At 38.6% G+C, this 13,719-nt stretch overlaps 1 protein-coding gene across 1 annotated transcript in view; it reads right to left on the bottom strand.

Annotated features, from left to right (window-relative positions):
* Positions 1-13,719, bottom strand: part of LOC114049505 (ectodysplasin-A receptor-associated adapter protein-like) — an 84,420-nt gene that overhangs the window by 63,848 nt on the left and 6,853 nt on the right. The window contains 1 exon segment of the mRNA XM_027870746.1: positions 1,569-1,627. Coding sequence (XP_027726547.1) covers positions 1,569-1,627 — 59 coding nt within the window.

Below are 13,719 nucleotides of genomic sequence, written 5' to 3'. Positions count from 1 at the left end.
CTCATAGTAAGAAACAAATTAACTTTTTCAAAGGCATTTTGTTATACTTCTTTTCGTGCCCACGTATTAGAGACAGTGTAGTAAAGTCAAAAGAATATCAGATTTGGAGTCAGAAAACATGCAATTTAAGCTCCCCATCAGCCATATATTAGCTGTGTGACCTTGGGGAAGTTGCTTAACTTTTCCAAGCCTTAATTTCTTTCCTCATTTGTAAAATGGAGATAATTATACCAAGACTACTTGCCTCAGAATGTTGTTAGGTCCAAATGAGATAATATGTTAAAAACTAACAAAATGTTTGTTACTCTCAATCAAAAGGCATTGATTAAATGCTTACTATTTGTACTGTACTAAGTATTGGGGGATACAAAGGCAAAACCGAAGCTGCTCCCATTCTCAAAGAGCTTATATTCTAATAAGAGTCAATAAATGTAAGCAATTTTAATGTTTGTTAACATTTCATTTTCCATACCCAAGTAAGAGTAGTATTATTATCCAAATATTAAAACATGGATTTATCAATAAAAAGTTATTTTCTTCTACAGTCCCTAGGGGGAAAAAAAAACAGTTCGGGATTTATAAGGTAGGGGTTGACTGAATAAATCCATCAAATCACACCAATCCATTCAATGTAGTTCCAGATCATGAGCTACAGAAGTCACAAGCAAAATTTAATAAAAAGCCATAACTAGGGCAGGGTGACTGATGATTTTGACAGGAATCAACTTGGGAGAGGTAGATTTCATCCTTGATTTGAAGTGGACTATAGACTTCTGTCAGCATGCCTAGTGTCCCTCCATTGTTTCCTGCCTCTGTGTTGACTGGAGAGGAAGGCAAGCACCAAGAGGGATTGAGGGAAAGAGATCTTGGGCCAGTGAAGTTTGAGAGAAGAGGGAAAGAAAAAGGCTGTCCCTGCTTGTTTCACAGATATATCTATAGTTGGACTCTCCTCAAGCACACTTTCCTTCCCCATCAAAATCCTTGAGTACACAAACCATATTCTCTAGGGTAGGAATTCTTAACCTGAGATCTGTAAAGCTGTTTAAAATTTTTTTAAAATAACCATTTCAATACAATTTGTTTCCTTTATAATCCCATAATTTCTTTTAATCTTATGTATTTAAGAACATTATCCTAAGAGAGGTCATAGGTTTTGCAGGATTTCTAAAGGGGTCCATGACACAAAAAAGGTTAAGAACCCCTTGTCTAGGGATCATTATAGCTATCCTTCCCACCCCCCCCCAAGTGAATTTGTCTTAGGCAATAGGATTTGTAGATACATCTCTGTTTAAAAGTTTATGTGTGTGTGTGTGTGTATATATGTGTATATGTATATATATATATATATATAATTACATACATAATAGTTAATTATTTCCTGCATGTGGGCTCAATTCTGTTTTAAGTCTTGAGGGGTAAAATGTCTACTATATCACAAAGTATATCCTATTTGATGAGATGTTTATCTCAGAAAAATATCACTTTAAGGTTCCTGATACATTTGGTAAATACTGAATAATGAGCCAGTTGAAATCAAATGACATATTTAAATAAAAATGACAACATACCATTTTAAAAGATAAAGTGCTAGGATCAGTATCTTCTACTGGTTCTCTTGTAGCATGATCTGTAAAAAATAAATAAGCATAATGAAATTCACTTTCTGATAATGATTTTCAAGTTGACGCAGGACCTGAGTCACATTTTTTTTTTAACAATTTCTTTTTTTCCTTTTGAGAGCCTGCATGGCATAGTACATAGATAAAGCCTGGAAGACCAGGGTTCTCACAAGTACAGGCTCCGTGACCCAGGACAAGTCATTCAACTTCTAAGGGCTCTAGGCAACTTTCTAAGGCTATATATTGAAGAGATGGTGCTAACCTGCATTGGTAGAGGGAACTTCCTCACCCAGGAATTTATTATACTGATGAAATCACAGGTCCCTCTCCCATCTTTTCTGAGATCAGAAGAAATAGGCTTAAAATTAATTGAAAAACTATTTTATAAGAATTTTAAATTTCCTTTTATTCAGTTTTATTATGCCATTCCTCCTGGAACATTTGGCTAACTGAAGCCTGTTTCCTGTTAATATTAATCTCACTTGGCTAAAATCTGACTCATAGAATTATAGTATTAAGAAAAGACTTTTTACATTCCTGAGGTAAGAGGCTAAAAAAGAGGAAGAAGGAAATATAGCATTTATGAAATTTTTAAGCCTTCCCAAGGAGATTGAGCTCATTTTATTTGTGGAAGAATTTCCCTTACACTGAACTTTTGCTTATCTTCATGACATGTAAATCTCTTCCTCTCAATTAGCCCACTGTGACTTCTTTAAAATGTAGCCTTGTAATTTTGTAAGGATTTCTGCAAACTCACTGTTTAAATCTGTAACTTTAGTCTGTTTACTGATGTGTCTAACTCAGTTTGTTCAACCTTTATTGAAGGAAACATGATATGATGAATCTGTTTGACTAGCCAGGGTAACCTTTATGGATATAAAAACTGTTACATGTTAAAAAATTGTTTCTCAGTCTCTCTGACATAGTTATCACCAAAAAGACTTTGTCAGAAACTCTAATCTTTGTTTAGGGTTATTTTTCTACCTCCTGAACCTGTTTTTAAACATTATAAAACTTAGGTTTTTAATCTCTATAATTTCTGCATTATGATAAGTTTATTTGGCAGCAATACCTATTATACAAACTCAACGGGGAAAAAATATTCCCATAACATTAAGTTAGATAAAATACATCGGTAAAAATTAAATTTTAGGACAGGTTACTGATAAAAACCTACAAGTCTATAGATAATCAAACATAACCATACATTTTTGGGATATATAGATGTATACATATTATAGCGAGAGAGACAGACATGTTGCTGTTTGAAGACAGATTACATGCTGGATATGGATTTAAATCCTGGTAGATGTGAGTTTGGGCAGCTAAGTTGCACAGTGTATAGAGTACTGGGCCTACAGTCAGGGAGACCTGAGTCGAAATCTTGTTAGAACCTCTTGACTATTCTACCTTCTTCTCGTCTCTCAGTCAATAAACATTTATTAATTGCCTACTATATGCCAGTCATGGTGCTAAGTGCTAGGGATCTAAAAAGGGGGCAAAAGATAGTCCCCGACCTCAAGGAGCTCACAGTCAGACAGAGGAGACGACAAGCAAGCAAGTATCTACAAACTAGCTGCCTAAAAGATAAACAGGAAATATTTTTAAACGGGAAGGCACTAGAATTAAGAAGGGTTTGGAAAGGTTTCTGGCAGAACATGAGATTTTATTTGGGACTTCAAGAAAGTCATCCTTTATTCCTTCCTCTCTTGTGCCTTCCACTTCTAATCACTAGTCATCTTATTGACAATAAATATCTCTTAAATTTGTCCTCTTTTCTCTACCCAGTCAGTCACCAGTCTAATTCAGGCCCTCTCCTGTCATGTGGTCTGATACCACCGAAATGCTGCAGGCATCTAGGAACTCTGCTATGTTTAAGTTAAGATGGTTATGTGGAGAGTTAAACAATACTCTCAGAGATTTCAGCAACTCCTGTAGATTCACTATCACCTCTATGTGGATCACTTATAAATCTATACATCTAGCCCTACTTATTTTTAAGTTCTAGTCTTGAATCAGAAACTGAACCTCCTGGTGGCCCAGGAGGCATCTCAATATGTCCAAAATATAACTCATTATCCTCTCCCAAAATCTACCCTTCCTACAAACTTCCCTATTTCTGTTGAGGGCACAACCATCCAATGTGGTTCAGTGGAAAAAGTTCTAACTTTGGGATCTGAGAGCCTTGCTTTAAATTCTAGTTCTGATATTTACTATTTGTCTTGGGCAAGTCATTTTAACCTCTATGGGCCTTAGTTTCCTTATCTAGAGAATAAATAGGGTTTGAACTAGGCAGCATGGTACAGTGGAAAGAGTACTTGCTATGGACTTGGGTTCAAATCCCTCTTCTCACACTTACTACCCATGTGACCTTGGGCAAGTCAATTAACCTTCATGGGTCTCACCTTCTCCTTCTGTAAAATGAAGGGTCTGGAATTGATGGCCTCTTAGGCCTTTCCTACTCTAAATCTATGACCCTTCCAGTCTCCCAGGACTGGGGGGGGGAAGGAGGGGACAGGGCATTCCAGACGGGGGAGACAACCAAAGAAAATGCCCAGAGCCAAAAGATAGAATGTCTTGTTGGTACAACAGCCTGGTGGCAGTGTCACTGAATGGAAGAGTGTGTGGCCAGGTGTAAGGTGTCAGAAGACTGGCCGGCAGCAGGGTAGATTATGAAGGCACCAAACAGAGGATTTTGTATTTGATCCTGGAGGAAATAGGGAGCCCCTGGAGTTTACTGAATGGGGCAGGGAGGTGACATAATTGGACCTGAGCTTTAGGAAAATCACTTTAGTGGCTGAATGAAGGACGGATTAGAGAGGAGAGATTTGAGGCAGGCAGATCCGCCAGCAGGATATTGCAGTAGTCCAGCCTGCCTTAGAGTGGTGGCAGTGTTAGAGGAGAGAAGGGGGTTTGTTTGAGAGATTTTGCAAAAGTGAAGTCTTTCCTCTCCCATCCCATTTCCATACAGGTACCAAAATAATTTTTTCTAAAACACTGGCCTGACTATTACTCTCATGCTCAAAAAACCTTCTATAGCTCCCTAATGCCTATGGGATAAAATGGAAACTCCTAGGCGTGGCATTTAAAGCCTTCTCTCTCTGGCTCCCATGCTTCCAGAGTTATTTCATATTAATCCACTTCGTGAACTCTGTGTTACAGCAAAACCAGCTGTTCTTTGGACTAAATGCTTCATCTCTTTTGTCAGTGCCTTTGCCTAGGATGTCCCTCTTGTCTATGACGACGACGATGACGACAACAGTGATGAAAGTAATGGTGATGATTGTGGTAAGCGTGATGACAGCTCGCATTTCTAGAGATCTTTAAAGCTTGCAAAGCCTTTTGAAGTAATCTTCCTTATCTCCTTCTGGTAAGTGTTATCTTCCTTCAAAACTCAAGTGCTCTGTTTCTCAGAGAAGTCCTCTTAGATCCTCCCAGGTGTCCATGCTCTCTTCCCCTCAATTTCCTTTGATTCCACTTATTGGTGTATATATTGTGTCCCTCCAATGGAAAGTAAACTCCGTGAGGGTTGTTGTGGTTGTGTCATTTTAATTGTGTCCAACTCTTTTTTACCTCATTTAGGGTTTTCTTGGCAGAGATTTTCCATCTCCTTCTCCAGCTTATTTTATAGATGAGGAAACTGAGGCAAGCAGGGTTAAGTGACTTGCCTAGGGTCACACAGCTAGTAAGTGTCTGAGGCCAGATTTGAACTCAAGAAGATGTCTTCCTGATTCCTAGTCCAGTGCTCTATCCACCATGCCACCTAACTGTTCCTGGCATTGAAGGTAGTGTCTGTTATTGTATTTTCACCCTTGAAAACAGTAGGTAACTGCGTTTGTTCAATTTGATAAATTTAGTCACTAAAGGTTTCATAAGGGGCAGATGGAAGAACTTTATGTGACAGTTAGATTTGTGGTCCTAGATTATCTATAAGAGAAGAGACCACATGATCAGATACATATTGAAAGATACAAAGAGATCCGTACTGGGTGATTTTTTTTTCTTTTTTTGGCTTTCCTTTACATTATTTTGTGTTTTCCTCTGATACATGTGTTATGATGATAGAAAGAAAGAAATGATATGGACAAGGCATCAAGACAGACTAACCCAAAGCAAAATTAGGATATAGCCTAAGTTAATGTTTGATCTCGATCCTTCTGTTCCCATTATCGTCCTATAATGCTTTTGTCCTTTCTGGCTAAACTCCTTGAAAATGCCATCTAAGTGCTTCCACTTTCTCTCCTCTCAGTCTTTTCATAATCCCTTACAAAACAATTCTCACTTTACTGTCCCACTGAAACTGCTCTCTCCAAAGTTACAGATGATCTCTTAGTTGCCAAATCCAATGACCTTTTCTCAATCTTCCTTCTCCTTGACCTCTCTGCAGCCTTTGTTGATCTGCTGACCACGCTCTCCTCTTTGATACTCTCATCTCTCTAGGTTTCGGTGATACTTCTTTCTCCTGGTTCTCCTCCTACCTATCTGTCCATTCCTTCTCACTCTCGTTTGCTGGATCCTCATCTAGATCACACCCTCTAACCATCGATGTCCCACAGTCTTCTGTCTTGGGCCCTCTTCCCTTCTCCCTCTATACTGCTTTACTTGGAGATCTCATCAGCTCCAATGGATTTAATTACCATCTTTATGCTCCTCTCAGAGGATTCCAAATCTACCCATGTTGCCCCTATTCTGCTGACATCCAATCTCTCATCTACAACTGCCTTTCAGATATCTAGTACTTGATGTTAGATAGACATCTTAAACTCAACAAGTTCAAATAGAAAAACATTATTTTCCCCCTAAACCCTCGACCCCTTCTACCTTCCCTATACAGGGCGATTCTACCCTCTCAGTCCCTCAGGCTTCAAACCTGGGAGTCATCCTTGACTCCTCACTATTTTTGACACACCCCTTGCCCATATCCAATCTGTCACCAAGGCCTGTTGATTTCACCTTTGCACCATTTTTCAAATGAACCCCCTTTTCTCCTATGACACTGCAATCACTCTAATGCAGGCCCTTATCAAACCTCATCCCTGGACTATTACAACAGCCTGCCCGCAGGTCTGCCTGGCTTGTCTCTCCCCACTCCAGTTGATCTTCCATCAACCACTAGAGTGATTTTCCTAAATCATGAGTCTAAACATGTCACCCTTCTGCTTAATAAACTCTAGTGACTCCCTATCACCTCCAGGATCACATACAAAACCTGTTTGGCGTTCAAAGCCCTTCATTACCTAGCCCCCTCCTACCTTTCCAGTCTTCTTATATGTTACACTTAATAAATGTTTACTGATTGATTGATTTGACTGTGTTTGGGCTTCAAATCTCCCCGTTCTTGACCATTTTCAATGAACACTTGTTTTGTTTTTGTTTCTGTTTTTTAAGTGAGGCATTAGGTTAAGTGATTTGCCCAGAGTCACGCAGCTACTGAGTTTTTTTATGTCTGAGGCCTGATTTGAACTCAGGTCCTCCTGACTCCAGAGCCAGTGCTCTATCCACTGAGCCACCTAGCTGCCCCTCAATGAACACTTATTGTTAAGAACATCCTTCCCTTCCCCAAATCAGTGACAAAATGCTCTCAAAATCAATTCTTTCTCACTCTCCTATCAAAATTCATTGTTGGAAGCTTCATTTGTTTATACTAAAGTAGTATTTCAATATAATTTATTTCCTCTGTAATCCTACATATTTTGTTTTATGCATTTAAAAACATCATGCTAAGAAGAGAGTGCATAGCCTTCATCAGACTGCCAAAAGGGATCCTTAACACAAAAAAATTTAAGAGTTCATGCTCTAAAATATAATTGACTGATGATAAACTACTATCTCTTTCAGAGTTATGTTATTTTAATAGAAAATCAGACTTAACGTTAAAAGAATATAGTTTTAAGAGTAGAGATTCAGGAATTCCTTAAGTTTTAGGAGGAGTTTTGGGAACAGTGAAAGATAAGTACCTTCTCAGTGCATGAAATTATATGGATCAAGCAATTTTCTCTTTTCCCTAAGCATGAAACCAATCCTGCATTCCAAGAGAAAATGAGTATTGGCTGCAGAAGTGTGGGAGGTGAGAAGAACTACAATAGAAGAGCAATGGGAAAGAGAGAAGAGTGAATTTGGGAAGGAAAAAGGAAAACATATAAACAACAGTAGTTAGCATTTTACCTAGGCAGATATTCTAAGAGAATAACAAGTGGGCAGGTCATAGGGAAGACTATAATTCTTTACCTTAAAGAATACTAAATCTCAGCATTAGGACATAAAAATTTTTTTGGCCTCATGATGAAGTTCTTTGGGGCTGGATAATTAACTAAAGGGAATAGAGGCTTTAAGAGATTGACGTACAGGTTGTAACTTTAGTCTTTTGAGATCACTGGCCATTGATGTAGGGGTACTTGAACGGAAGGGCATCCCCAGAAAAATACACTCCTGCTTTCTTATATTTAACTCTATGGCTCATGAAACTGGCTCTCAGTTATCTGAGATCAGGTTTCAGCTCCATTGCCCATATTTCTAAGGGATGTGTGTCTGCTGTTAGTATGGCATGGTATGAAGACCACTGGCTTCTAAGTCAAGGAGAGCTGAAGTCAAGTCCCAACTTGCATGACCTTGAAAAGGTCACTTCTCTGGGTTTCAGTTTGTTTCTCCATAATATGAATCATTTGGACTAAATAATCTCTAAGGTCCTTTTCATCTGGAGTCATATTCAGTCAAAGATGAGGAAAAGCTCTTCCATTTGATGGTTGCTATGACACATTTCTGTCATTCTGTTGCTATGGACCATTTCTGGTCCATAAATAACTATTTGACTTTTTAAAAATATGTCGGCATATCATGAGACACCAATATGTAGTGGAATTAGAGAAATATTAACTAATTTCCACTGCTAGGAATTGAGAGAGATGTAAAGTTTACATAATACACAGCTCCTACCCTCATGAAGCTAATGAGACATATATCTAACAATAATCTTTAAAATTACATAATACCTGCATTTGACAGATACAAAACAAAAACAAAGCTTGAGAGAAGGTAGAGGAACAGGATTTTTTTATTGGCATAAAAGTTAAAAACAAAACAAAACAAAATATTTCCCAATTTCCCAAGGAACAAACACCCTGAAAATTTGAATGGACCAAACAGAAGCCAATGACTCCACGAGGCAACAAGAAATATTAAAACAAAATCAAAAGGCTGAAAAAATAGGAGAAAATATAATTCAAAGCAAAAACAACTGACCTATAAAACAGATTGAGAAGAAAAGTTTAAGAATCACTGGATTATCTGAACACCACGACCAAAAGTAAGAGCCTAGACATCCTATTTCAAGAAAATGATAAAAGGCCCAAATTTCTTAGAACCAGAGAGGAAAGTGGAAATAGAAAGAATCCACCACTGACTTCATGAAAAAACTCCAGGAACATCATAACCAAAATCTAGAGCTTCCCTGTCAAAGGAAAAATAGTGCAAGCAGCCCAAAAGAAAGAACTGAGAAAGTACTGAGCAACCACAGTAAGGCTCACACTCAATTTAGCAACCATCACTATAAAGCATCAGAGAATTTGGAATATAATATCCAGAAGGCAGAAGACATAGGTTTAAAGCCAAGAATAACTTATCCAGCAAAAAAAAAAAAAAAAAAAAAACAACAGAGAAAAAAATGGACCTTTAACAAAACAGAGAAATTCCAAGAATTGCAGATGAAAAAACCAGAGCTGCAAAGAAACTTTGAAATTTAAACACAGGAGTGAAAAGGTAAACATGAATGAACAATGATAAAGGACTAAACAAGGACAAGCTTACATTCAGATATGGGGAGATGATACATGTGTCCCCTCTGAACCCTTATCATCATTAGGGTTCATAATGAGAGTTCAATTAGATGAGACCTGGGAATGGTTCTGTTATGTCTTGGTGATCTTTAGAAAAGAATGGAAAAACAGAAAAAGAGGAATACACCAGTGTTGAGGTGAAGATGGGGAGAAAGGAAAGGGAGGTTAGAGAAAATTATCTCATATGATCAGGACGCACAAGAAGAAAAATTATCTCATATAATCAGCACAAAATACAAACAAGGACAGGGCGGAATGGAATGGCTGACATTGGAATTGAGCAAAAGAAGGAAGAACACACACAAATGTGAGCGCACACACACACTCACATATGCATGCCTACACGCCACAGAGTTGGGTACAAAACTTCATTTCACTCAACAGAAAAATGGAAGGGAAAGGTGAAGGGGGAATTAGAGGAAGGATAGACTAAGGGAGAGATTAGTGCTAAGCAAAACAATCTCAAAGGATGTAAAAAATATTTAACACTCTTTTTGAGATGGCAAAGAATGGGAACCTGAGGGAATACCCATAAATTGGGGAATGGATGAACAAATTACAGTATATAAATGTGATGGAGTATTACTGGGCAGAACTCTTACCAGAGTAATGACCAACTAGGATTCCAGAGGGCTAATGCTGAAACATATTACTCACCTCCTGACAGAGGGGTGAAAGGACTCAGAATACAGAAGGAGACAAAGTTTTTTAGGCATGGCCAGTGTAGAAATTTGTTTTGATTAACTATACATGTTTGTAATGAGTTTGTTTTTCTTGTGTTCTCAATTGTTGGGGGAGGGAGGAGTTGAAGTGGGAGGGTGAGAAGGCAGGTCTTGGCTGACTAAAATAAATACAATATTTAAAAAAATAAAATAAAATTGGAAGGTGGCAGTATTAGACTAGATGAACACTAGGATCCCTTAAAAAAAAAAGATAATTTAGAGTCTAACTTGTTTAAACACCTGCACCCAACAGTCATGAATGTGCTAATGTCAATTTGGAAGGAAGTGTCTAATGGTGTGCTCCCTCCACCTCTGGCCCTGTGCTGTTTAACAAATGACTTGGATGAAAGTATGAAAGGCATATTTAGTAAAAAGTGGCATATTTATGGTGTTTTAAAGTTTGCAAAGCACTTTACATACATCATTTGAGCTTTATAGCAACTCTGTGATTTAGGTTCTACAGGTATTAAATTTTTTTTACAGATGAGAAAACTAAGGATCAGAGAGATTAAGTAACTTCCCTATGGTCACACAGCTGGTAAGCGCTTAAAGGATGCATTCAAATTCAGGTCTTCTTTCCTAAATCCATCCTTCTGTGTCTAAGATGCATTGTCTTTCCTATTCTTCTCACATTTGCAGATGTGATGAGAGACAGTGTGGCAAAGGGAATAAAGAACTGGTCTCAAAGTCAGGAAGACCTGATGTAAGCCCTGCCTCTCCCATATATCAGTGATGTGACACTAGACAAGGTATTTAATTTAACCTCTTATTCTTCTACGCAACTTTTTTTTTGAGGCAATCAGGGTTAAATGACTTACCCCAGGGTCACACAGTTAGTAAGTATCTGAGGCTGGATTTGAACTCAGGTCCTCCTGACTCCAGGGCCAGTGTTCTATCCACTGCGCCACCTAGCTGCCCCAACAGGCAACTCTTTTAAGACTAAAAATTACAGAGAAATTGACAACCGCTTTGATGGAGGGAGTTTCCTCATCCAGAAGTTCCCTAAACAATGAAATCACACATCTAGTCCTTATCTCCATGACGCTGAGAAGTATAGCAAATCTATTGGATGACTGGTCTGGTTCCAGAAAGATCTCATCCAACTGGAGTCAAACCTAATAAGATACAATTTAGTGGGAATAAATGCAAAGGCCTATTCTTGGGTTCAAAAACTCCTAAGTACAAGGGCAACTAGGTGGCGCAGTGGATAAAACACCAGCCCTGGAGTCAGGAGGGCCTGAGTCCAAATCCGGCCTTAGACACATAACACTTACTAGCTATGTGTCCTTGGGCAAGTCACTTAACCCCATTGCCTAGCCAAAAAAACAAAACAAAACAAAAAAAAACCTCATAAGTACAATATGGGGAAAGTGGGGCCAGGCAATAAATGATACTAACAGTTTTAATAGACTATAAATTCAATATAAGTCAACAGTTTCACATAACAGCCAAAAAAGCTAAAGTGAATTTAGGCTTTGAAATTCAAAGGCATAATGTCCACAATGAAGGGATAGTCCTATTGTATTCTTTCCTGGTCGAAATGCATCTTGAAGGATTATGTTCAGTTCTGTGCTCCATATTTCAAGTAGGATATTGACACACTGTAGTGTTCCAGACCATAATAGTGAGGGGACAAGAGACCATGCCACCCAATGACTTGTTGAAGGAACTGGAGTTTTCCCTGATCAGAGAAAATTGGCTTAGGAGAATCATCATAGTTTCATTCTAGCATTTGAAGGGTATGTGGAAGAGAAATTGGGCTTCAGTGGACAGTTAGGATGAATGGGTAGAAGTTGCAGAGAATCTGATTTTGGCTTGATGTAAGGCAAAACTTCCTAAGAAATAAAGGCCCAAAAGAAGAATGAGTTGCCTCAAAAGGTAATCACTGGTGACCTTCAAGCAGAGACTGGATATTCATTCGTTGGATGATGTTGCATAAGAGATTCTCAGTCAGATATTGTTTAGACTGCATGACTTCTGGAATCCCAACGAACCTTGAAATTCTGAGATCTGAATGGTGGTACCGCTGAGAGAAACAGCAAAGTCAGAACCACATTTAGGGGAAAGATAATATGTTTTGGATATGTTGGATTTAAGTTAGATTATCTGGGTGGGCTTATCCTCTAGGCAGTTGGAGATGCAAGCCTGGAGTTTAGGGCTGAAGATACACATTTGGCAGTAATTTATAGAGGTAGTAACTGAAGATATGGGAGTACATGAGAATGTCAAAGGGGATGGGAGAGACAGACAGACAGATAGAGAAGAAAGCTAAGGACAGGTTTTGGGGATTACCAAGTTTGAGGGGGCAACATTAGGTTATCTCTGAAGCCAAGAGAAGAGAAAATATTCAGTAGAAAAAGGCACTCAATTGTGTCAAACATTACAGAGAGATTAAAGAGGATGAAGATGGAAACGGGCCACTGGATGTGGTGATTTAGAAAGTCAGTGGTGGCATTTGAGAGAGCAGTTTCAGTAGAAGGGTAGAGGCAGAAGCCAGATTACAGGGCACGAAGGGGAGTCAGTGATGAGGAAATGGAAGCATTAGAGTAGGAGTTTTTCAAGTGGAGTCATTCGTTCCATATCAAACATTCTGATGCCTTTCTCCATATGAAGCTAGAAAAACCTGAGAGGAGACAGTAGATACATCAAGTCACTATATAAATGTGTGATTCTCACAGCAAATGATAGACTGCAAATTGCTCAAAGTAAGTTCAAAGAAGTACTCTTAGCTCACTTCTTTCTGAGCAAATGCAGATAAGCAGGAGAATGTACCAGATGATTTCAATCTTCACTGTGCCATAAGCCAAAATCACGGCTCTTTGTGCTTTCTAGTGAAGAATTAAAGGTGATTCTTTGAACATGTGATTGTAGAATCTATTTTCTGGACACCATGAATTTTCTTTTGATCTACAGCTGTTTCATTATTGGTTTTAAAGAACTCCTGAAGTCTTGAACTACATCCATGACCACAAAAGTCTCCAAACCAAGGACAGATGGATATGGCCACCGACCCAATCTTTCTTTCAGCTCACTCTTAAGTGCAAGTGTGTTGCAGTCTCTTGAAATAGCCCTGCACCGTCATTCTCAGAACTAGATGCAGGGATAAAAGAAAGAAAGGCATTGCGATAAAGAAATAGGACTCTAACTTTGATTTCTCCGGCACCTACCCAGCCAGTATTTCACAGATTTAAAGGTGTCAGTCAGTAGTATGCTGAATACTCAAGAGGATCAAACTGAGGGGAGAGGAGGAGAAGAAAGAGGGAGGAGACACAAAACAAAGAGACATGAAAGGAAGACCTAGACAAAGGGAACACATTCAAGTGAGGAAAAGAAAACAGAGGCAGAATATGATGAAAAAAAGGTGAAATAAGCATTGTAACAAGGCATAAAATTAACAGTGCTTTCTCTGTCCAGAAGATCCACAATAAGGGTCTGACTGGCTAGGGAAAGGGGCTGGAAAGGAGGGAAGCTTCTGGGAGGGATAAATTTTTTTTCTGCTCTAATGGTTGGTGAAAATAGTGAGTAGTGGAGGCGGAGCCAAGATGG

Source organism: Vombatus ursinus, unplaced genomic scaffold (genome assembly GCF_900497805.2).
Source record: "Vombatus ursinus unplaced genomic scaffold, bare-nosed wombat genome assembly UNPS02014798.1, whole genome shotgun sequence".
In the NCBI taxonomy this organism is placed as follows: domain Eukaryota; kingdom Metazoa; phylum Chordata; class Mammalia; order Diprotodontia; family Vombatidae; genus Vombatus; species Vombatus ursinus.
Note: the sequence above shows the minus strand (reverse complement) of the source record. Positions and strands in the feature narration are given on the sequence as shown.